The sequence below is a fragment of the Canis aureus genome, chromosome 12 (assembly GCF_053574225.1).
Source record: "Canis aureus isolate CA01 chromosome 12, VMU_Caureus_v.1.0, whole genome shotgun sequence".
In the NCBI taxonomy this organism is placed as follows: domain Eukaryota; kingdom Metazoa; phylum Chordata; class Mammalia; order Carnivora; family Canidae; genus Canis; species Canis aureus.
Genome location: NC_135622.1, coordinates 12,485,681 through 12,511,931, shown reverse-complemented (window position 1 = coordinate 12,511,931; position 26,251 = coordinate 12,485,681). Strand labels below are relative to the sequence as shown.

The 26,251-nt window shown below is 39.6% G+C and overlaps 1 protein-coding gene across 2 annotated transcripts in view; it reads right to left on the bottom strand.

Moving 5' to 3' along the window:
* Positions 1-25,787, bottom strand: part of TRIM33 (tripartite motif containing 33) — a 116,246-nt gene extending 90,459 nt beyond the window's left edge. For both annotated transcript variants that reach the window (XM_077842786.1, XM_077842788.1), the window contains exon 1: positions 25,227-25,787. In XM_077842786.1, coding sequence (XP_077698912.1) covers positions 25,227-25,752 — 526 coding nt within the window. In that variant the 5' untranslated portion in view covers positions 25,753-25,787. The remainder of the gene's footprint in view (positions 1-25,226) is intronic.
* Positions 25,788-26,251: the final 464 nt, after the last annotated feature.

Here is a 26,251-nt window from a genome sequence, read left to right as displayed (position 1 = left end):
TGGCTCCCTGCTCAGCAGGGAGTCTACTTCTCCCTCTCCCGCTTCCTTTCCCTCTGTGTGTGCGTGCTCTAGCTCTCTCTCTCCTAAATAAATCTTTTAAAAAAATAAAAAACCACTAAGAAACTATTCAAGCACTATATATAACTATTAAAAAACTATATAAAAAGCATCATAATTAAAGATGAAATCTTTAAAAAAATATTTAGGTAATCCCATGAAGGCAAGAAAAGAAAAACAGAAGACTCAAATAAATAAGAGCACATTTACACCCTAATGCATCAGTAATTACCTTACATGTGAACAGTCTAAATGTATCAGTTAAAGACAGACTGGCAGAACGGATAAAATAAAAACATGGCCCAACAATGTACAGTGTAAAGAAAACTCACTTCAAACAAAGACACATAAGTATCCTGAAAGCAAAAAGGTGGAGACAGACATACCAAGAAAATTATTAAGAAAAAAGAAAGACAGGGAAAACTTTTGAAAAAATATTGAGAGGAACTCTGCAGACCCCTCCCCAGAGAAGTAACCGTAACTGGTGAAAAAAATTTTTAAGTAAGTTCCACATCCAACATGGGGGGGGGGGGTTTGAATGCACCACCCTGAGATCAAGAGTTGCATGCTCTGCCAACTGAGCCAGCTAGACATCCCACTAAATGTTATTAAACACACACACACACACACACACACACACAGTAATTTTAGTCTCCTGAAATTGTCCTAAGAGCATACAGTAAAACAAATTTTTTTAATTAAAAATCCAAGAAAATCAACTTAATCTTGGTAAAAACAACAACAGGTCTATGGCATTTAAGCTGCAACCACCTCCGTGCTTCCCCTACCAACTCATCACGATGGAAACACCACTCCAGGTAGGAAGGGCCAAAAAGGCCTCTCCTACCAGCTCCAAGTCAAGGGCTACACAATACCTTCCCTGAGAGGGGCAGACCACCTGCATTTCTCTCCCCACAGAGCTCTGGATTGTACATATTAAATTTGAGGTACTGTGGCCAGGAGCTCAGGAGCTCCCTTCCTCCATACTAACCCAATTCATAGGACACAGTTCTATTCAGGCACAGTTGGACAAAAATACTGGAGCAACTGGATCACTTGTTGGTAGAATAGAGGTTCCATGACTAAGAGGCAAGCCACTAAGACCAGAAGCTACTGTACCCCATCAAGGACTCTGTTCATACAGCAGGGATTTCTCCCCAGAAGTGAGCCACTGGCCCCACCTACAGTTCCAGAGCAGTGGGCCCAAGAGAATTTGCCCAGGAGGAGAGGCAGGTTATAATAAAATAATAAGAGAGCCCTCAAGCTCTTCCCAACAGAAATGACTTTATTTGAAGTGTGTGCAAAAGTTCAAACCTAAGGGCTTAAAATGGAGGAAATTTTCATGGCAATTAGGAGGAAGCCAGTAGCTCCATGAGAACAAGCTAAACCACAGGCCAGCTAGTTTATGAGAGAACCCAAGGAACCTAGAAAGGAGTACTCCCAGGGTCATAACAAAACCTCAGTAACCTCAAAAACTACCTCGGAAAGGAGTATGAATTTAATTACGATGAACTGAATTTAATTACGAAAAAAGTTATGTCCCAGGCCACTGTCAAAAAGAATAGATAACCAGACCCCAATTACTGGAGCCTAACAGCTTTGTGTGATACTAAATGTTTAACAGAGATCAAGGAAATTGTTAAAAAGCGCCCTTCTAAAATCACTATATCCCAGGGCGACTATATATGCCCAAGGCTGTGCTCTCTGACAGGAAACATCAGAGGCTTCACACTGCAGTGGAAAATAGACTTCATTTCACAAATGACCTAGTCAAGTCATTAAACAAACAGTAACACAACTGTTATCCCTGGGAATAGGGGAGATGAGTTTCATGAAAAAACACAAAAATGGAAAAGTGGAAAAACAAAGGATGTAAGACATATAGAAAAGGCAAAATGGCAGACATAAATCCAACTACATCAACAGTAACATGAAATGTGAATGGAGCAAACAATCCAGGGCAGCAAGGGGGGGGCTCGGAGGTTTGGCACCGCCTTCAGCCCGGGGCCTGATCCTGGAGACCCGGGATCTAGTCCCACATCAGGTTCCCATGGAGCCTGCTTCTCCCTCTGCCTGTGTCTCTACCTCTCTCTGTCTCTCATGAATAAATAAATAAAATCTTAAAAAAAAAAAAAACCTACCTACAAATTCAACACAATTTCTATCAAAATCCTGGCTGGCAGGCACCTGGCTGGCTTTCTTATAGAAATTGTCAAACAGATGCTAAAATTTATATGAAAACTCAAGGGATTTCAAATAGCTAAAACAATCTTGAAAAAGAACAAAGATGAAGGGACGCCTGGGTGGCTCAGTGGCTGAGCATCTGCCTTTGGCTCAGGGTGTGATCCTAGAGTGCTGGTTCTTCCTCTGCCTGTGTCTCTGCTCTATGTCTCTCATGAATAAATAAAAAATCTTAAAAAAAAAAAAAAAGAACAAATTACCAATTTCAAAACTTACTACCAAAAAAATTACTACAAAGCTACAATAAACAATGCTGTAAGCATAAGGATATATATACAGAAATCAGTGGAACGGAATTAAGAGTCCAGAAATAAAAACTCACTTTTATGGTCATTTTAGCACTTAAGAGTGCTAAGACAACTGAATGGGTAAGGTAAATGGTGCTGGAACAATGGCTATCCATATGCAAAAAATAAAATAATTGAGGCTGGATCCTTACTTCACACACAAATTTTACATATACATATTCACTCAACCGCGTCATAGCTCTGAATCTAAAAGCTCAAACTGTAAAGCTCTTAAAACCTAAGAGTACACCTTCATGACCTTGGGTTAGGGAATTTTTTTTTTAGGTATGGCATCAAACACAGAGCACAGGGACACCTGGGTGGCTCAGTGGTTGAGCGTCTGCCTTTGGCTCAGGGCATGATCCTGGAGTCCCAGGATCAAGTCCCACATTAGGCTTCCTGCATGGAGCCTGCTTCTCCATCTGTCTATGTCTCTGCCTCTCTCTGTGTCTCTCATGAATAAATAAATAAAATATATTTAAAAATAAAATAAAATAAAATAAAATAAATAAAATAAAATAAAATAAAATAAAATAAAATAAAATAAAATAAAATAATTTTTAAAAAACAGCACAAAAGAGAAAGTATATTTGACTTCATCAAAATTTGGCTTCAGCATTAAACTTCTGTGCCGCCAACACTATGAATGTAATTAATGCCAATGAGTTGTACACTTAATAATGGGTGACATAACAAACTATGTTAAATATTTTTTCAACAATAAAAATAAGTTTAAAAAAATAGCAACATGTTCAAAAAGTTTGTGCGGCAAACAATACCACCAGAAAGCTGAAAGACAACCTACAAATAGAAGATATATACAAATCAGAAATAAAGGTCTACTATCCAGAATATACAAAAACTGACAGTGATTTCAAATAATTCAAGTAAATAATGAGCAAAAGTCATTTCTCAAATATTTCTTCAAAGAAGATATACAAGTACAATAAGCACATGAGAAGATGTTCAACACCATTAGGCAACAGGAAAATGCAAATCAAAACCACAATGAATATGACCTTCAACCTAATAGAATGGCCCTAACTTCCATACTGTAGAAAACAGTATGGAAGTTCCTAAAAACTTAAAAAAGATATACCCTATGATCCAATAATTCCACCACTAGGTATTTACCCAAAGAAAATAAAAAACACCAATTTGGAAAAGATAATATGCACTCCTACATTTACTGTAGTATTATTTTCAATAGCTAAAACATAGAAGCAACCAAAGCGTCCACTGATAGATGAATGGATAAAGAAGATGTGACATACACACACACACACAATGGACTACTCCTCAACTATAAAAAAAGAATAAGATCTTGCCATTTACAACAACACGAATGGACTTGGAGATCAAGTGAAGGACTTGGAGAGTTAGCGAAATAAGTCAGAGAAAGATCAATTCTGTATGATTACACTCACATGTGCAATCTAAAAAACGAATAAACAGAAAAGCAGAATCAAACCTATAAATACAGAGAACAAAGTGATGATTACCAGAGGGGAGGAGGTTGGGGGGAATGGGCAAAATGGGTGAAGGGAAGCAAAAGACACAGGCCTCCCCATTATGGAATGATTAAGTCACAGGAATAAATTATGTTATGGAATGAATAAATCATGGGAATGAAATGTACGGTATAGGTAACTGTCAATAATGTTATAATAGCACTGTGTTATAATAGCTACACCCGTGGTGAGTACAACTTAACCTATAAACCTGTTGAATCATGAGGTTATACAATGCAAACTAATGTAACACTGTGTCAACTATGCTCAAATTAAAAAATAATAAAATTGTTGGCAAGATTATGGAAAAATTGAAACCCTCATACACACTGCTGACTGGAATGTAAAATGGTACAGCCATGTTGGAAAATTAGGCAGTTCCTCAAAAAATTAAAAGTAGTTACTATACAATCCAGAAATTCCACTCATTTATATATAAAGATGAAAACATAGGTTTATGCAAAAACTTGTAAAAAATGTTCAGAGCAGCATTATTCATAAAAGTTAAAAAAAGGAATTCAAATATCCATCAACAGATGAATAGGTAAATAAAATGTGGTAAAGCCATAAAATGGAATATTATTCAAGCCTAAAAAGACTGTACTAACACATCCAGCCATGTACAAATTTTGAAAATTTTGTGCTAAATGAAAGAAGCCAGCCACAGAAGACCACATATTCATTCTACAATCCCATTTATATAAAATGTCCAGAATAGGCAAATCTGTACAGACAGAAAGTAGATCAATGGCTGTCTGGGGGATGGTACTGTGGGTAAATAGGAAATGACCATTAACAGGTACAGGGGCTCTTAAGGGGGTAATAAAAATGTTCTAAGATTGACTGTGGTTGCACAACTTGGTGAATATACTAAATACAGCTCAACTATACACTTCAAAGGTGTGAATTCTATGCTTTGTGAATTATATCTCAATAAACCCCTTACGTATTTTCTAAAAGAGTGGCTATATTAGTATCAGATCAAATAGATTTCAGAACAAAAAACATTTTTAATGTTAAAAAATACATTTTTTAAATGAAAAAATTAAATGTTGCCATCTACACAAAATAATTATTTTTATTCACACTTACATAGGGTCAGGTCTCATTATTCATAATTATGTTCTATAAAGTTGCTACAAAAAATAAATTACTGAATACTGAATCATCACTAGGAGATATACAGGGTTAGGTTCCTGCAACCCTCTGGTCACAAAATTTTAATCAACCAATTAATATATAAGGTTGTCTTATGTGTATTTCTGTTTAAACATACTTTAATAATTATTCTTGGTTCATTAACACTGAATTCAGCTAACAGCAGTGTAACTCCAATCACACTATATAATAAGGCTTATATCTAAGATGTATTTTTGGTCCAAGTCCCTGCTCTGCTGTGTCGGGTATACTTGGACCCAAGCTCGAGCTTGTAAATAAACCCTCATGTGTTTGCTTAAAAAAAAAAAAAAAAAAGATGTAAAAAAAAATGTATTTTCTCCATAAAGTTATAAATAACCTTCTTGAACCTAGGAACACTAGACTTGAGCTTTATGCTTGGAGGTCATTTTGAACAGTGAAATCACGAAACAAAAAGCACTAAAATGAGAATAACAGCACAAAATTTATCACAAGAAGGAAATTAGTTTCCAATTTGAGAGCTGAAAGGCCAGAGCATCACCTTGTTCTACCCTCAGCTGTGGTAAAATATATAAACAGAAGATTTACCATTTTAACCATTTTCATGTATCCAGTTCTGTAGCATTAATTACATTCATGATGTTGTGCAACCATTACCACCAAAATGTTTTCCACAGTGGCAGCCCATTTTACATTCACACCAGCAATGTATGAGGTCAAATTTCTCCAAATCCCTGCCAACACTTTGATTTTTTTTGAGACATTGTGGTAGATAAAAGTGGAATTTTTTGGTTTTGATTTACTCTCTAATGACTAATGATCTTGAGCATCTTTTCATCTGCTTACTGGCCACATGTATAACTTCTTTGGAGCACTATTAGGATCTTTGGGTCATTATTCGATTGGATTCGTCTTTATTATCAGGTTGTAAGCATTCTTTATAGATTCTAGGTACTAGATTCTTTTCTGATATATGACCAACAAATACTTTCTCCCATTTATAGGCTGTTTCTTCACCTTCTTGAAAATGTCCTTTGATGTACAAAATTTTAATTTTGATGCAGTACAATTTATCAAATTTTTTTTGTTGCTCATGCTCTTAGTAGCATACCTAAAACTCTGCCAAATCCAAAGTCATGAAGATTTACTATGTTTTCTTTTAAGAGTTTTATGGATTTAGCTTTTATATTTAGGTTTCTGATCCATTTGGAGTCATTTTTTATATGGTATGAGGTAGGAATCAAACATTCTTTTGCATATGGAAATCCCATTGTCCCAACAACATCATTTGTTGAAAAAATTCCTTTCTCTCACTGAATGGATTTGACACCCTTGTCAAAAATCATTTGGATAGGGCAGCCCAGGTGGCTCAGCGGTTTAGCGCCGCCTTCAGCCCAGGGTGTAATCCTGGAGACCTGGGATCAAGTCCCACGTGAGGCTCCCTGCATGGAGCCTGCTTCTCCCTCTGCCTGTGTCTCTGCCTCCCTCTCTGTGTGTCTCTCATGAATAAATAAATAAAATCTTAAAAAAAAGATCATTTGGATATACTTGGAAAAAATAAACTATTAACACATGTTATATGTCGTAAGAGATAGAACTAAGGACAAAGTGGGAGGGACACTTCACCATTTAATTGTGTATACTTTTAACTTGTGGGCATGTGAAAGTACTACTTATTCAAACACCAAATTAAATTCAGGTTTTAAAAATACAATTATTTGGAAAGCCACAAATAGGATATATATCTGACAAAGGACTCATGCTTAGAATATATTTTTAAAATTCTCCAAAAACATTGGGGAAAATGCAGATAACCCATAGGACAAAAACACACGTACAACTTGAACAGGCACATCCTAATAAAAGATATCCAAAGGCCAATAACATATAAAAAGTCAATTTTACTGATCATCAGGGAAATGCAAATTAAACTACACACCCATTAGAATGGCTAAAATGAAAAAAAAAAGGAATGGCTAAAATGTCAAAGACAGGTAGCAATAAAAATCTTAAACAGGGCTGATAGAAATGTAAATTGATACAATCACTTCAGAAAACTATTTGGCAACATCTAGTAAAGCTGAACTTACCTGCAACCTATGACAAGGCAAGTCCATTCTAACACATACAGCCAAGACAAATGTGTGCATATGTTCATCAAGAGGTTATGTTAAAGGGGCAACTGGGTGACTCAGCTGCTTAAGCGTCAGACTCTTGGTTTCAGCTTAGGTCACAATCTCAGGGTTGTGGGACTGAGCACCACCTCTGGCTCAACACTCAGTACAGTGTGCTTGAGATTTCGTCCCTCACCCTCTCCCTCTGCCTTCTCTCTCTCCCTTGCACAAGCACTTTCTCTAATAAATAAAATCTTTTAAAAAAAATTTAAAGAGATATTAAAGTAGAGTTTTAGGAACACATTCATAAGAGTAAAAACCTGGAGGCTGAGGGGGTGGGGGCACCTGGGTGGCTCAGTCAGTTAAGTGTCTGCCTTCAGCTCCGGTCATAATCCTGGGGTCCTGAGATCGAACCCTGCATCAGGCTCCCTGCTCAGTGGGGAGTCTGCTTCTCCCTCTGCACCTCCCCTCGCTCATGCTCTCTCTAAAATAATTAAATATTTTTAAAACTAGTAAAAAAAAAACAAACCTATACTATTGTATCAGCTATACTTCAATAGAAAATAAACTATAAACAACTCGATGTCCAACATTTAAATAGGTAAGTAAATTTTAGTACATTCATACAACGAATGCTGTGAAGACAATGAATGAAGTACATTCATAAGCAACATAAATAATTTCATGTTGAGCAAACACATGCAGTCACAAATTGGTCCATACTGCTTAGCTCCACCTAAATATAAAAACAGGCAAAATTAACCTGGTGTTAGTAGGATCAGGGATGCCCAGCTGGCTCAGTCAGTAGAGCATTTGACTCTTGATTTCAGAGTTGTGAGTTTGAGCCCCACCTTGGAGATAGAGATTACTTAAAAGCAAAAGCTTTTTTTAAAAAAAGGAACACAGGATCATAAGTAGTGACTGGAAGGGGACAGTAGGTTTATAAGGTGCTAGCAATGTACTGTGTCTCATTCTGGCTGCTGGATTTATACAAGTGTGCTTGACTTATGTGTATTCACTGAACTATATAGAGTTTTATACTTTTATGTGTATTTCAATATTTACATTAAAAATTACATGTAGTTAAAAATATACTAGTCTCCCATCATACAACTACTCTTTATAAGTAAGTCTGTTTATTATCTTGACTATGCCCCCTATTGAAAAGACAAAATCTTCAGAGGATTTTCTTTGTCATCAAATTGACTTTATCCCATGCTCCCCCAAGCATAAGCTATCTAAGCATGTTGTACCAAGTTTTACGCCATATTAAATGACCCACTGGAATCAACAGTACATCGAACATGCATCAAATGTGCAAATGTAACAAAAATAAACTTCACAAGCTGTTCAAAATATGGCTGTTCAAAATCTGGCAGAAGACCTGTGAACACCTCATGTGTAACATGCTACTATGACACATCAGTTGAGATCCAGTCATCTAACTCTATCTTCAATATGTAAAACCCTGAGCATTTTTGGAGCTGGGAAGAACAGGTAGGTAAATTTTAGAAGTATATTATAATCTAGTTTGGTACAAAAGTAGTAAAAATTCTGAAGGTAGACCTATGTCACAGGTTAAACAGGCTTTTGTGAACTTGCTAATCACCATTTATTCAGCATTTTAATCAATTTACCAAATCTGATTGCACAATCCATAATTGGAAAATCCTCTTGCATTTGTTTCTTTCTAACTTGATAGTAAAAACATTAACCATTCTAAATGATCTTTAGTTCATATTAAGATATTACAACATAGCTTACTGATATACTCTAAAGGCAAAACTTTACATTTACACTTACATTTACTCAAACTTAAGCTTTCAAAATTATGAAGTCAGACTAATTATAAATTAGTTATATTCAACTCAAATAAAAGTGACTCATCAGATTCTAAGTCAGGACAAAAGTAGAAGACTGATGGTCTATGTGGTATTATTTGGCCAGGATGGGGTGTTTTGTTTTGGTTTTTTTTAAGATTTTATTTATTTATTCACAGAGAGAGAGAGAGGCAGAGACACAGGCAGAGGGAGAAGCAGGCTCCATGCAGGGAGCCCGATGTGGGACTCCATCCTGGGTCCCCAGGATCACACCCTAGGCTGCAGGCGGCACCAAACGGCTGCGCCACTGGGGCTGCCCGACATTATTTTATAGATAAGGAACATGAAGTCTAGTCAGAGTCAAATAAACTTGTTCACATCTAATTCTCTCCTGCCACCAAGGTTCATTTCATATATCGTTTTATATACCTCACAACACAAGGTGATACTTAACAGAAAGCAGAATTTTGTATTTGAAGAGGACAGCTAAAATGCTCTCTTCTCATCATTACTGTCAACTCTTCAGACTCACTTCAAGCTCATAAACATACTACTTCAGTGAAATGATTCTAAGTTCCCTACTCTCATGTCTGCTCTATTCCCAATGAAAACCAGGTAGAAATCTTCTGAGTGACATTAGGGTTTTTTGTATAAGTATAATGTGAAGATTAGTTTTTAAGTCATTCTCCCATAACTGGAAAAGAAATCTGCATATAATTGGATATTAGCATTCTATCAATAAACTGAACACGGGATAACAAGTCTGATTGGTCTAAAATTATTATTTTAGTTATTTGTGATGTTAGAAGAAGAAAGCTGGAAATTCTCATTCTTTCAAATCCACTGCGGACAAGAGGCCAAGCTGTACATAACACAACTCCTTCAAATCCAACTTGTAACCAACCCAAATTCAAAGGTGGGATGGGACCATCAGAAAACATAATAAATATGTTCAGCTTTGCAAGCAAAGATACCATATCAGGAATAGCATGTAGATACTTATGTAACAAAATAAAATAAATTTTTACGTTTTAATGCACAAAATTCAAAATATAATATAGAGATCTAATAAATTCAGCATTACTTAGTAAATAGTAAAGAAACCTTAGTAAATAAAGTGTTTTGTAATACAGGTCTAAAGAATTACAAAATACTTTTTTTTAAAGTTAACATTTTGCTTAACTGGGAGGACGTAATTAACTTGCCAAAAGTAAAGGGGTTTCCTTGCCTGGCTAAGGAATAAGCACTCACAAACCTACCTTGATTTTATTTCTTTATTTTTAAGAAAGTCTGCCATGATAAGATATTCCATTTTAAATTTTCTGATTTATAAATAAAATCTTTAAAAAAAAAAAAAAAAAGGTGACGCCAGGGTGGCTTAGCAGTTGGGCATCTGTATTTGGCTCAGGGCATGATCCTGAAGTCCCAAGATCGAGTCCCACATCGGGTTCCTTGCATGGAGCCTGCTCCTCCCTCTGTCTATGTCTCTGCCTCTCTCTCTGTGTCTCTCATTAATAAACAAAATCTTTAAAAAACTAAAATAAAATAAATAAATTTTCTGATTTCCCCATCCATTGTTTTTCCCATGAGTTGGGAAGGTCATGAGAAGTACTCAGTCTGCTTATGTACTTTTAGTCGAGCTACAGTAGAAACACTTTGCCATCTAATTGGAAATGAAACAACCCATACTCTACTGTGTCTTCAAAGTGTGACATTTGAAATCCACTTTTCTCATTTGTAATGATAGGTACACACTGGTAATTAAAATTTTTTTTGGTAAATGTGTTACAGTCACACATATGCCTAACAAGTTGTAACTGCATGATCACTGCAACTTGTAGTGCACTTTTAAAAGAGAAGCACAATCAGTCCACACAGTCTGTCACAACTAATCATTTGCCACTGTAGCGTGAAACCAGTCAGAAATACATATAAACAAATGGACATAGGTGTGTTCCAAAAATTTTATTTATAAAACACAAATTTGAATTTTAAATAATTTTAACATGTCACAAAATATTCTTCTGAATTTTTTTCAACCATTTAAAAATCATTCCTGGGGGGGAGGGGAGGGAAATCCCTGGGTGGCTCAGTGGTTTGGCACCTGCCTTTGGCTCAGGGCGTGATCCTGGAGTCCCAGGATTGAGTCACACAGATCAGGCTCCCTGCATAGAGCCTGCTTCTCCCTCTGCCTGTGTCTCTGCCTCTCTCTGTCTCATGAATAAATAAATAAAATCTTTAAAAAAATAAATAAAATAAATAAAATAAAAAATAAAAATAAATCCTAGGGGCACTTGGGTGGCTCAGTCAGTTATGCATCTGCCTTCAGCTTGGGTCAGGATCCCAGGGTCCTGGGATCAAGACACATGTCAGACTCCCTGTTCAGTGGGGTATCTCCTTCTCCCTCTCCCTCTGCCACACCCCTTGCTTGTGCTCTTGCTCTATCTCACTCTCTCTCTAATAAATAAATAAAATCTTTTTTAAAAAATCATTCTTAGCTCATGAGTCATATAAAACCAGGCAGCAGGCTAGATTTGGCCCATGAGCCATAGTTTGCCAACCCTTGGTCTAGAGTGAAATCCAACAATTAACAAGCACAGAACCCTCAATCAGAATTGTATTGCCTTACTCAAGAAGAAAGAGAACCAAGGATTATCCACTGTCTGAAGAAGACTCCAGGACAAAGAGATCAACATATCAAGGGAAAAAGTTAGAAAATAAAGTCAAGGTCTTTCAGAACATTAGCTGACATAAGAAAACAAAGAGAAGGAATACCTAAGGAAAAAGACAGGAGAGAGTGTGACCCCTTAAGTGTTAACATCCAAACAGTAATAGTTCCAGAAAGAATGGAGGGAGAGGAAATTAGGTATCCTTATAAAAAAATATATTTAAAATTTAAAATCTTGTTACTATAAAGATTATAAGACTAACAGAAAAAGCACAAGAAACTTTTAAAAACAAAGAGGGAAAAAAATCAATAGAGGCACATCACTTTAATGAACAAGGATAAAAAGATATTAAAAGGTTCCAGAGGGGCACCTGGATGACTCCTTTGATGGAGCATGCAACTAACTCTTGATCTCGGGGTTACCAGTTTAAGCCCCATATTGGGTATAGAGGTTACTTAAAAGTTTTTTTAAAAATTGTTTAATCTTAAAAGGTTCCAAGAAGAGGCAAATAAAGCAAAACCCAACTGGAGTCATACAAAGAAACAAAATCAGATTTTGTTTCTTTGTATCAGCAACACTGATTTAAGACTGGAAAAGCAGTGTCTTCAAAGCTCTTGAGAAAAAAAAATTTTAACCTAAAATTCCATATCCAGTCAAGCTACCCTTTAAGCAGTAGAATGAAATAAAGAGAACACCAAATATGCAAAGGCAGGGGAGGGGAGGGCACCTGGGTGGCTCTGTTGGTTTTGGCTGTGGTCATCTCAGGGTCCTCAGATCCAGCTCTACATCTCAGCAGGGAGTTGGCTTGAGATTCTCATTCTCCCTCTCTTTCTGCTCCTCCCCTCACGCTCTATTTCAAATAAGTAAATGGACAAATCTTTAGGGAAAAAAAAAATGCAAAGGCTCAGGGCACCTGGACGGCTCGGTTGGTGGAAGATGCAACTCTTGATCTTGGGGTTGTGGGTTCAAGCCTTATGTTGGGTACTAAGATTACTTAAAAATGAAAAAATGCAAAGGCTCGAAAGTTTTATTCTCAACTCTTTCTTAGGATGAAAACATAGGGGAATAAACAAACAGGGAAAACATAAAAGGCTAGGGTATGTGTAAAGTAATTGGAACGAAGATACTCTTCATAAAGTAGCTTGAAGGATTATACTCTTAGTTGGAAAGGTGTATATGGGGACCCCTGGGTGGCTCAGCAGTTGAGCGTCTGCCTTTGGCTCAGGGCGTGATCCAAATTCAAGGATACAGTCCCACATCAGGCTTCCTGCATGGAGCCTATTTCTCCCTCTGTCTGTGTCTCTGCCTCTCTGTGTCTCTCATGAATAAATAAAATCTTTAAAAAAAAAAAAAAAAGGAAAGGTGTATATGCAAATAATAACAGTAAATTTTAAAAGAATAAATCTGACCAATAACATACAAATAAAATTGTCTGTCACTGCCTGGGTTCAAAGCAAGGAATTCTCTCCTGAGAATTTCCAAATACAGCGAAGCCTATAAAGTACACCCTAAATCAACATCTGTCAGTTCTAAGAAATGCTAAATTAAAAATTAACTTCAGTGATTTTGCATTGGTGGCACCTCACAGAAGCAAAAGCAAAATACTCTCTGGAGGCTGGTTCCCACAAACCAGATGTGGCAAGTTTCATAAAGAAATACCATAAAGGGGGATGCCTGGGTGGCTCAGCAGTTGAGCATCTGCCTTCAACTCAGGGCCTGATCTCAGGATCTGGGATCGAGTCCCACACTGGGCTCCCTGCAAGGAGCCTACTTCTCCCTCTGCTTGTGTCTCTGCCTCTCTCTCACACTCTGTTCACACTCTGTTTCTCACGAATAAACGAGAAGAGAAAGAAGAGAAGAGAAGAGAAGAGAAGAGAAGAGAAGAGAAGAGAAGAGAAGAGAAGAGAAAGAGGGAAGAGGGAAGAGGGAAGAGGGAAGAGGGGAGAGGGGAGAGGGGAGAGGGGAGAGGGGAGAGAGAAGAGAGAAGAGAGAAGAGAGAAGAGAGAAGAGAGAAGAGAGAAGAGAGAAGAGAGAGAGAGAAGAGAGAAGAGAAAAGCCAGCCCATAAAGAACATGCTCACAATCCCAAACTATAAATACTGGTAACACTCCTTACTATAATCAAGTAGGAAGAACCAAGTAGTAGTAAAATAAGACCTCAAGACCTTCACATAATGTAATTACCCAATATAAATATGAAATCAAAATAATTTTGGGACGCCTTTCACTCAGGGTGTGATCCCAGAGTCCCGGGATCAGAGTTCCACACTGCACTCCCTGCATGGAGCCTGCTTCTCCCTCTATGTCTCAGCCTGTGTCTCTCTCTCTCTGTCTCTCATGAATAAATAAAATCTTAAAAAAAAAAAAATCAGAATACTTTTGGTATTTTAAAAATACAAACAAATGAAAAACAGCAGCAAACACTGCTAAATCTAATTTTAAGGGAAACTATTTACAGTAAAACATGTATGTGTGGTGTGTGTGTGTGTGTGTGTGTGTGTATAAAGCATATAGGAATAACTCAAAGAAGATGTGAAAAATCTCTCCAGGGGTCAGGGGGAATGTATATACTATTCAAAAACACAGAAAATTATAGCTAATTGAAAGGCAAATAATGTTTATGAATGGCCAGACACTATATTATAAAGATAGCATTTTCTCCCTAATTAACCTGTACAGATGGTCCCTGACTTACAATGGTCCGACTACTTCTCAACTTTCCAATGGTGTGAAAGTGATATGAATTCAGAAAAAAACGTATTCTGAATTTTGATCTTTTCCCAGGCGAATGATATGTAGTACCTATTTTCTCATGATGCTGGGAGCAGCAGTGAGCCACACCTCCCCATTAGCCACATGATTATGAGGGTAAACAACCAACACACTTAAAATCATTCTGTACCCATATAATCCTTCTGATTTTTCACTTTCAGCACAGCATTCAATAAATTACATGACCTATTCAACACTTTATTACAAATTAGGTTTTGTGTTAGATGATTTTGCCCAACTAAAGACTAACATAAGTGTTCTGAACTCATTTAAGGTAGGCTAGGCAAAGTTGTAATGTACACGAAGCTGGGTGTATTAACACATTTGGATGTTTGCAATTTACAATGGGTTTATTGGGACATAATCCCATCAGCTATTAAGAAAGATCTGTATATTCATAGGAATTCCAACCAAAATGCTAACAAATTTTTTAAGTGAACTTTCACAGGATTCTAAAATGTGTAACAGCAGGATGCCTATGGGTGGCTCAGTCAGTTAAGTATCCCACTCCTGGATTCAGCTCAGGTCATGGTCTTGCAGTCATGAAATCCAGCCCCACACTGGGCTCTGCACTCCATTCAGAGTCTGCTTCAGATTCTTACTCCTTCTTCCTCCCCCTCTGCCCCTCCCTGCTTGCTCTGCATCTCTCTCTAAAAATAAATAAATAGATAAATAAATAAATAAATTTTTAAAGCTAAAAGCACAAAAAGTCAACATCAGTGAAGATCCTCTTCAAGGGACACCTGGGTGGCTCAGCAGTTGGTGTCTGCCTTTGGCTCAGGGCGTGATCCTGGAGTTCTAGGATCAAGACCCGCATCAGGCTCCCAGCATGGAGCCTGCTTCTCCTTCTGCCTGTGTCTCTTACCTTCTCTCTCTCTCATGAATACATAATATATATATATATATATATATATATATATAAAAATCTTAAAGATGAACAAGGTATATGTGGAGAGTGAAATTATGTAAATGAACAACAGTTTATTACTTATTATAAAGCTAAAGTAAGATGGAAAAAATGGGGGAAAAGTCAAGTGTATTCGTTATCTATTGCTGCATAACAAATTACCCTCAAACTTAGTGGTTCAAAAACAACAGTATGTTATCTCACAGTTTCTTCGAGTCAGGAATTTGGGAGTGACTTGGCAAGTGATTCTGGCTCAGTGCCTCTAAAAAGGCTGCAGTGATAATGTGAGCCAGAACTGTAGTCATCTGAAAACCTGACCATTCTAGAGAATCCACCTCCAAAGTGGCCCATTCACATGACTGATATTGGCAAAAGGCCCAGCTTCTCTCCACTTGGGCTTCTGTACAGGATTGCTACAGCGGCAATCATTTTCATCTAGAACAAGGGATCCAAAGAGTAAAGAAAAAGCTGTGTGCCTTTAATGACCTAGCTTCAGAAGTCACTTTTAATTCTCCTGTATTTACTCTCTTAGTTTCCCAGACCAGTTCTGAGTCACTGTAGGGGACACTATAGAAGATTGTAAATACCAGAGAGAAGAACACTGGGGCCATCTTGGAGGCTGGCTACCACACCAAGTCACAGTAGGCTTAGAATAAATGTTCAACTTACATAACCAACAAAGATCAGTATGCAGAACTTATCAAAATTCTTGTAAATCAAAGTTTTTTAAAATGTGAGCAAGCAGGATGCCTGCGTGGCTCAGTGGTTGAGCATCTACCTTTGGCTCAGGGCATGATCCCATGGTCCCAGGATCGAGTCCCACATTGGGCTCCCTGGATAGAGCCTGCTTCTCCCTCTGCCTCTGTTCTCTGTGTCTCTCATGAATAAATAAATAAAATCTTAAGAACAAAATGTGAGCAAGCTAAAGAAAAATAGAAGATATACAAATAATTCATAAAAGCAGCAACATAAACTGCATATAATAAGCATTCAGAAAGTATTATTCATCAGTACCACATAATTCTTGCTATTTGCTTTAAATATTTTTCTAAAAATAATACATTTATGTTCATTCAATCCTTCTCTCCCCACCCCCATTTACCCCTGGGACCAATGTCCACTCTAGAAACTGGCTAGGGATAGAGGTTCAATTTGTGGCCACAGAAGAGACACACACTAATGTACCCAACACCATGAGCCCACACTCTGAAGCTGGACTCAGAAAAGTGATGGTCACAGTCAACCAGTCATAAATATGAAAAAATAAAAAAAATCAGTAGGCTTACAGTGAGCTATTTACAAAATGTCAACTTCAGTTATTCAGTATAAACATATGAATTTTGCTACCCTCTAGTATTCTATAACCTAACATTTTTCCCAACAACTACATCATTTCCTGATTATCCTTTTTTGGTCTCAGGATCCGTCTTATGCTATTTAATTACTGAGGACCTAACAGAGCTTTTCTTTAGATAGATGGGTTTTATCCATCAATATATATAATATTAGAAGTAAAAATTGATAATTTTAAAATATTAATATTTCAATAGTCGATAATTCACTTTTATTAAAATGAAATGGTACATTAGTTTATTTAAAAATAAAACTGCATGCTTAAACAACATTTTTATGAGAAATAATTATATCTCCAAAAACAAAAAGTTTTAGTTAAGAGTGGAGTTGTTTTTACACTTTTAAACCTCTGTAATGTCTGGTTTAATTAATACATTCAGATTGCTGAATATATGCTTTTGCATTTAATCTGTTGTGACAGATTGTTTTGTTGAAGAATATGAAGAGAATAGCTATGTATTTTTAAAAAGGGAAGACTATTTTAATGGACTTTCAAACAACAGTGTGGATATTCTTTGATTGAATACAAAAATATAGAGTCAAAGCATCTGTCTGGCTCCGTTGGTAGAGCATGCGACTCAGTGTCATGAGCTTGAGCCCTGTGCTGGGCATGGAAATTACTCAAAATTTAAAAAATACATATACACATACACACACACACACACACACACACACAAAGTGTCTTTCTTTCTTTTCTTTCTTTCTTTCTTTTCTTTCTTTCTCTTTCTTTCTTTCTTTCTTTCTTTCTTTCTTTCTTTCTTTCTTTCTTTCTTTCTTTCTTTCTTTCTTTCTTTCTTTCAGAGAGAAAGTGTTTGCAAGCAGGAAGATGGGGAGGGGCAGAAGAGAGAATCTTAAGCAAGCTCCATGCTGTACTCCAAGACATGGAGCTCGATCTCACCACCCTAAGATCATGACCTGAGCCAAAATCAAGAGTTGGATGCTTACCTGACTGAGCCACCCAGGCTCCCCTGAAGTATATTTATTTCTTAAATGTCAGTAACAATGTGCAATTTCAAACCATACTGATGAACATTTACTATTCCACTATAGTAATATAGTGAACTTCCACTATATTAAAATCTACTTGTCTGCTTTACACTTTGAATCTCTTTCCTATGCATAATTTTGTAACATGATGCATTGGTCAACTGGTCATTTGGAAAATACTCGTTCACTGTGTAGATCTTCCAAATGTTGACATTTCATTGCACACTATCAAAAAAAAAATTGAAACTTTGATACACTACCCAACCTTATCAGAAAAGCCTACAAATATTGAGAAGCTTTCAAGCTCATGGTTGCACATACAAGTTTATTCAAAAATCCTAATTTTCATTTAAAAGCTCAATCTCTATCACTGGCAGCATATGTTGGTTATTTTCCTTGAATGGACAGGCTCAATTCATTCATTTTTGAGAAAATGGCTGCCAAAGCCACATGTCTGAAAACCATAGTTTGTCAATCATTGTTTTTTTTTTCCCCCAATCATTGTTTCAAGTAAAAATTAGTTTCCATGAAAATAAAGCTTATTTAGCTTGGAATTCAAAGGACTGCACAAGTACTTTTCTTCTTATGCTTCAGTCTGCAGCAGAAACATTTAATGCACATTTCCCATTTCATCACACAGAATTCTCAAAAAAAATCAAGATTTAATAAAATAATGTCCTAATGCTTCATCAAAAACAAAATGAAACTAGCATGTTTTTTGCTGCTGTTTGTTTTTACTCTAAATTTATTGTGGTAAAAATATAATGACTCTTTTTTTTTAAGATTTTATTTATTCATGAGAGACAGAGAGAGAGAGAGAGAGAGAGAGACACACACACACAAACAGAGGGAGAGGCAGGCTCCATGCAGGGAGCTTGATGTGGGACTCCAGGATCCTGGGACTCCAGGATCCCACCGTGGGCCAAAGGCAGTCACTAAACCGCTGAGCCACCCAGGGATCCCCAATACAATGACTCTTAATATGGTTTGGAAGCACTATCTTAATCCTTGCTAAGATGCCAGCAGTTTCACACATCACTGCTTTTGCATCACTAATATAAATACCAAAACAGTGAGTAAGGCAAATAATAAGTATTATTATGAAAAGAGTTTTAACTTTGCCAGTGTCTGAAGGGGAATCTGAGACAATCTCCTCAAAATTCTAAGGACCAACTTTGAGAATCACTACTTTAAGGTACTCTCAGTTAGGCTCTGCTAAGAATATAGATAATGAAATAAACAGATCCTTCTAAAATTTTCGGTGTACAGATAGTAGGCCATGTAAAAACTTAGGTATTACAACATTACATTACAACTCAGAGTTCATGAGTTTTTACATTATAAATTTTAAGTAGCTGGAGAGATTGGAATGCAAATGATTTTGTCAAGTGTGCTGTACATCACTGGATACCAGAAAAGTCTAGAAAAACACCAACAATTTAGGTTCCTTTGTCTTCTGTTTACTGAATAGAAGTAGTCATTAAAAAAATGGGGGACAACTGGAAAATAACAGAAATAATAGTTTTTGGGGTCTTACCATGTGTCAGCACTATTATGAAGCACTTTACAATGTATTAACTCGTTGAATCCTCACAATAACACTATGAAGCAGGTTTAATTATTACCCTTGATTTACAGATGTTAAGTAACTTATTCATAGACATTCTAGTAGTAAATGATGGAGCTCAAAAATGAATTCAGGTACTCTGAATCTTGAATTGTGTGCGCTTAAACAACCACAGAGCATTTAACCAACCACAAAAGTATTTCAGTTTTCTCTGACACATCTTTAATGACTGCTTGCTGATGACTATATTATCATTCAAAAACTCAAGCTTGTTTATGTAAATAGGGTATTAGAGAAAGTAGGGCCTAAAAAAATCCTAAATAGATAAGCCACAGAACTAGCAAACTGCCATGGGGGGGGGGGGGGGGCGGGGGGGGGGGAGGACGACAAGAATTTCCAAAGGCTCAAACAGAAGACTCCCCTGAGTGGCTCATAATACCCAGTGATAAAACACAGAACCACTGTGAGAAGATGCTCTTCACACTACACCCAGAGGTATCCCTCTTCCACTTACCATATTAAGGTTGCCATTTCAGACTTTTCACAGTAAGTTGAAGATTCAGAAATATAATCATTTTTTCACGTTGATTCTTCCATCATTTCCCACAAATAAGATTAAAATTATGCAGATAAAAAAGTTGGTATAGAATACAATCATAGAATTTTACAGAATAGGAACTTAAACTGTTCCTACTACAGAAGATGGTAAGAGGCTGTTTAGTGCCTTAACCAAGGTTACACAGCTAATTAACAGCAGAACCCAATGCAAGTTACTCTCCATCCAGTTCTTCATACATATCATGCTATCTTGGATATGCCCTACTATAAGTCTCATCCCCTTCAAGAGTTCATTTGAAAGTTTGTTCAGATGCATCAATACAAATTTGTATTTCTATTGATACATTACAGATCTATATAACACCCACTACTGACATCAAACCCAACCTGAAATAGAATTTTTTAAAAATGATGAAGCACTTTTAAAAGCTTACTGTTAAGACTCAAAAAGTATTAACTAATTTATCTATTTGGTTTTCCAAACACTTCAACAGTAAATAGATCAGCCATTATGGTCAAATATCTAAATTCATGTTTCTTAAAAGTACAGTAGATACCAGAAGCGCACTTACTAAAAATGAGATACCTAGGGGTGCCTGGGTGGCTCAGTCTGTTAAGCATCTGACTCTTGATTTCAGCTCAGGTCATGATATCAAGCCCTGCATTGGGCGCTGGACTCCTCATGGACTCTACTGGAGATCTCCCCCACCCCCCCACCCCCCCCGTCCCTCCCCATACTCGAATGGACACTCTCTAAAATAAATGAATAGGGATGCCTGGGTAGCTCAGCAGTTGAGCATTTGCCTTTGGCTCAGGATGTGATCCCAGAGTTCTGGGATCGAGTCCCACCTGCATGAGCCTGCTTCTCCCTCTGCCTATGTCTCTGCCTCTCTCTCTCTGTGTCTCTCATGAATAAATAAATAAAATCTTTAAAAAAAATAAAATAAAATAAATAAATACTTAAAAATAAATTCCTAGTATCATCCCCAAATCAACTGGGTGTCTGAAACTCTCAAAATGGCATTTTATAAAGTTCTCCCAGTGATTCTTATTCATTCAAAAGATATTTATTGAACAATCACTCTACAATATCCTAGTGAGAAACAGAAAAGCGAGTACAAAAGCATTTTATATATTAGCTGTGCTAAGAAGAAAAAAAGGTAATAAGGGAGTGACCGACCTGAAGGACTACTTTAAAAAGAGCAAACACAGGATTTTTAGGTGATGAAAATACTCTGTGTCATATTATAGTGATGGATTCATGTCATTATATATTTGTCTAAACCGACGGAATGTACAAACACTAAGAATGAACACTAATGCAAACTATGGACTTTGGGTGATTATGATAGGCAAATGTAGGTCCATCAATTGTGACAAATGTACTACTCTGGTGGAAGATACTGATAACGTGGGGAAGCCGTGCAGGTGTGGGGGCTGGGAATGAATAGGAAATCCCTATATCTTCCTCTTAATCTTGCTATAAGCCTGAAACTACTCTAAAAATAAAGCCTTCAAAAAAATTTTTTTAAAAAGGGGAGTCATGGGATCCCTGGGTGGCGCAGCGGTTTAGCGCCTGCCTTTGGCCCAGGGCGTGATCCTAGAGACCCGGGATCAAATCCCATGTCGGGCTCCCGGTGCATGGAGCCTGCTTCTCCCTCTGCCTGTGTCTCTGCCTCTCTCTCTCTCTGTGTGACTATCATAAATAAATTAAAAAAAAATTTTTTTTAATAAATAAAAATTTAAAAAAATTTAAAAAATAAAAAAAAAGGGGGAGTCATAAAAGGCCTTTCTGAGGAGGCAGCATCTGAAGTGAGGAACTCTTCACTCAAGAAAAGTGGTACTTAAACTTAGTGTGCATCAAAATCACCTGGACTTGTTAAAAACGGATGGCTGGTCAGAAGGTCTGGAATGGGGCCCAAGAATTTGCATTCCTAACAAGATCGCAGATGATGTTCATGCTTGCTGCTGGTCCAGAAACCACACTTTGGAGAACCACTGATCTAAAAGGATCAGCTAAAAAATGTGGATAACTTTGGTGTGTTACAAGAACAGAAAAAAAGGCCAGTTAGCAGAAAGGGTAAAATGCACCCGTCACTGTTTGAAAAACACTTAACATGTTGACTTGAGTTACAAGTTATGGCTCTCTAGACCAGAGAAGAAACCAGTGTTCAATAATACCTTACATTTGCAAGCATTTCACAGTATTTTCACATTTATTATTTCATTTGACTTAGTAAGATGTAAGTGAAGGATTAGCTACGTTTTGGAGATAAAGAAACTGAAGGACAGAAACATTATAAACCACCTTTACAGAAAACAATTAAGTGGCAGAACTATGTCCCCTGACCCCAAACCCAGTGTTCCTTCTATAACTTTTTTAAGATTATATTTATTTATTCGTAAGAGACACACAGAGAGAGAGAGAGAGGCAGACACACAGGCAGAAGGACAAGCAGGCTCCATGTCGGGAGCCTGATACGGGAGTCGATCCTGGGACTCCAGGATCACATCCTGGGCAGAAGGCAGGCGCTACACTGCTGAGCCACCCAGGGATCCCCTAGAACTCTTTTTTAAAGAGCAAAGCAAAGGATACATATAGGAGTTAATACTAATACATTATTTTCTAAACTCCCTGTCTAAAACTATGATGGCTTCCAGGCTTGATTTGTTTTAGCTACTAGTTAGAAAGCAACATTACCTTAAAATGACAATGCTTAGTCCCATCTACTTTTCACTCCTAGCTCAAAAACAAAGGATGGAGAATGAAGAGGGAATTCACAGACTATTACTCTCTCTCTCTCTCCTGCATAAATATCAGAGAGCCAATTTCATAACCTCAGTCTTCCAGCCACATCAGTCAAACACAATTCTCATCTTGTGTTCCTTCTAAATCTCTCATCTAATCCAGGTTCCCAAAAGAACACTGAATCCCACACATCTCCCTATACTCATGAGGCCATGAGCAGTTAGTTATACACACCCATTATCCACCCTCCATACACCCATTATCATTTAGTAACTTCACCATCAAATCCTTATTCTTAATGTAACATTCTTACCTGTATGCCTCAATAATACTTCAAACACAAAACACCCATAACTGAAATCATCATATCCTCCTTTCACCACAAACACATACACACCTGCTTCTGTTCCTGAATTATTTGTATTAAAAGCACTGCTACCCACCTAACAAGAAACCTGGAACTCATCCTAGACACATCCTGTCTCCCCCACACCAATCTCAACACCTCCCAACTTCATTCCCATGGCTACTTAGAATTATTTACTACTATTAATTAAATAGCTGCCATTTCATTACTAACCACCATGTACTAGTTACCCTACGTACACACTTCATTCTATCATAACCCCATAACCACATGAGGTAGGTAATTTTGTCCTTGTTTCCAAACTGAAAAAATTAAGGCTAAAAAAAAATTAATCTGGGATCCCCGGGTGGCGCAGCGGTTTGGCGCCTGCCTTTGGCCCAGGGCGTGATCCTGGAGACCCGGGATCGAATCCCACATCGGGCTCCCGGTGCATGGGGCCTGCTTCTCCCTCTGCCTGTGTCTCTGCCTCTCTCTCTCTCTTTGTGACTATCATAAATAAATAAAAATTTAAAAAAAAAATTAATCTATCCAAATCATAAGTGGGAAGTAAAAAGTAGACACCCTCACAAAGTCCATACCTTTCCCCCATATCAAAATGCTTCCTTAACATCTGTTATTAGTGCTTTATTAATTCCAAATGCTCATTTCTCTATAAACTGTCAAGATTCCCGTCCTCCAGCCCTGCCTCCCCTTCCTCTTCGATATGTGATCTTTTTGGATAACAAAAGTGATTCTTTTATCCTCTTGATAAAAAAAAGCCCTTGGGGCGCCTGGGTGGCTCAGTGGTTGAGCCCCCTGCCTTTGGCTCAGATATTGATCCTGGGGTCCTGGGATGGAAGTCCTGCATCAGGCTCCCTAAAGGGAGCCTGTCCCTCTCTGTCTCTCATGAATAAATAAAAATCTTAAAAAAAAAAAAAAAAAAAAAGGCCTTCATGGACACCTTGCCTACACTGTACAAGACATACTTTACAGGATGAATCCCAAACCCTTTAGTACAGGTCAGGAATCCTTTACTTGAAGTTCCAAATTTCAAGAGCTTTGAAATGTGAAAGTTTTTCATGAATCTACAACAAAACCCTCCCTGAATTTTAAGTTATTAATGTCTATTCCATTAATGGGATACTTGTATGTTTCACTGCAGAAACATGAATGTGTTTTATAATGACTAGTTAACCTTTAGCTCCAGAGATGTGTAAAGTACCCGGTACCCTGAAAACTCCCAATCCAGTGAACTCACCCTTCAAGAAACCTGCTCAATGGTTTCCTTTTCAATAAAGTTCCCCTGACCTCCTGATTTGTCGCAACCACTGTACCAAGTACCCACTGCCACCACTGCTGTTGGCAGGATATGTGTTTCACCTATAGGACTATGAACGAGCCCTTCACTCACCATTTTATTCAATCCTAATACACTGTCTGGATCAGTAGGGGCTCCTTAATTTACAATGAAACCCAGCTGTCTGTAACTCCCCATTCCCTTCAAAGCTCATTTCTCCTTCACCCCTGAACCTGAGGATATTTCCCAAAACATGCAGGCCCTTCAAAGCTCTTCCGATTCCAGAGTTCTCCTTCCCAATGTCATCCTAAAACTACTTTCCATCAGACGGCTTCTCTCAGCCCCAAACTCTCCAATACCCTTTATCCGCCCCTATTCAGTCCCTAGTCCTCCTGTCCCCCTAGCCTCGAACGTGTCAAGTCCTTCCTTCCACGGCAAGTCATCCTCACAGCCCTACTGCTTACCTACTCCCTTCTCAGTGCCTCTCCCGCTACAGGCCTCTCCTCCCTCAACACTCCTGCAAAGCGGTTTCCAGCCCCTCTCCTGCCTCCGTCCGAGTCCAGCAGCTCCGAACCTGCGCTCGGCCGGGAGTCCACGCCTTCTCCGCCAGGATCCGCACACCCAAGGCTCCCCTGCGGCCCGTGTCCCCTCCCCCCGCCTCCAGCCGCCGGCACCCCTCCCTTCACCCCCCCCCCCTTATCTCTGGCGGCCCACCTTCTTTGGAAGGCGTCCCGGGGCCGTGTCTTTCACCTCTCGGACCCCTCGGGTGCGCTCCGGTCCGAGGAGCCCCGGGCCCGAGCACCTCCGTCCCCAGACCCTCCTCGGCCCGGACCTCGGGCAGGGCCTGCCGCTCACCTTGCTGGATGTCGCCGTTGCTGCCCCCCGGGATGGGCACGCTGAGCTGGCGCTCCGGCTCGGGCAGGCAGCGCAGGCAGAAGGAGTGAAGGCAGGGCAGCAGCTTGGGCTCCGCCTCACGCCGGCTCTGCAAGCTCTGCTGACACACGGCGCAGGTGTCCAGGAGCGAGGCTGGCGGTCCAGGAGGCGGCCCCGCCGACGGACCCGGAACGGGAGCCGAGGCTGGGGCTGGGCCCGGCGTCGCTGCCGCCCCCCCGGGAACTCCAGGGCCCACTGAGGCCGCAGGGGCTGAGGCAGCCGGGGCCGAGCCGGAGGAGGCCGCGGACACCCCCCCGTCGTCGGGCCCGGCCGCGCCGCTCTCCGCGCCCGCCCTGCCGCCTTCCTCCTCCTCCTCCTCTACCAGCACCGCGGCGAGAGGCGGCTCCGCCTCCTGCGCCGCGGGCCCGGCGGCCCCGGCAGTTACCGGCGCGCTACCGCTGCCCCCGCCGCCGCTCTCAGCCTCGCCGCCGCCTTTGTTTTCCGCCATGTTTTCCTCTTTGAACCCGCCGGACCGCCCCGCGCCGCCCGCCGCCCGCGCCGCCGCCGCCGCCGCCGCCGCCCCCAGCCCCAGCCGCAGCCGCAGCGAGAGCGGCAGCCGAGAGCGAGCAGGCAGCCGAACGAACGAGAGCGCGCGCGCACGCGGCGCCCCCGCCCTCGCGTCGCGCGGCTGAAGGAGAGCGGGCGCGGCGCGCGCACGTACGCACGGACGTCCTCCCGAGGGAGGCGGGAACTCGCGGCGCGGGCGGGGAGTCGGCCCCGCCCCCTCTCCGGCCGCCGGCCCCGGCGTGCTGCGTCCGCGCGGCAGCCCTGCTGCTCGCGGGAGTCTCTGGAGCCGGCGGCCGCGGACGCCGAGCAGCGCTTAGTCGGCGGCAGTGGTTGTGAAGCCGGACGCGGCGGTGGTGCGGGGCGAAAAGCGGGAAAGGGTAGGAGGCGGGGAGGCCCGGACCGCTCGAGCCGGCGACTCCCGGGGGGCGCCGTCCCCGGGG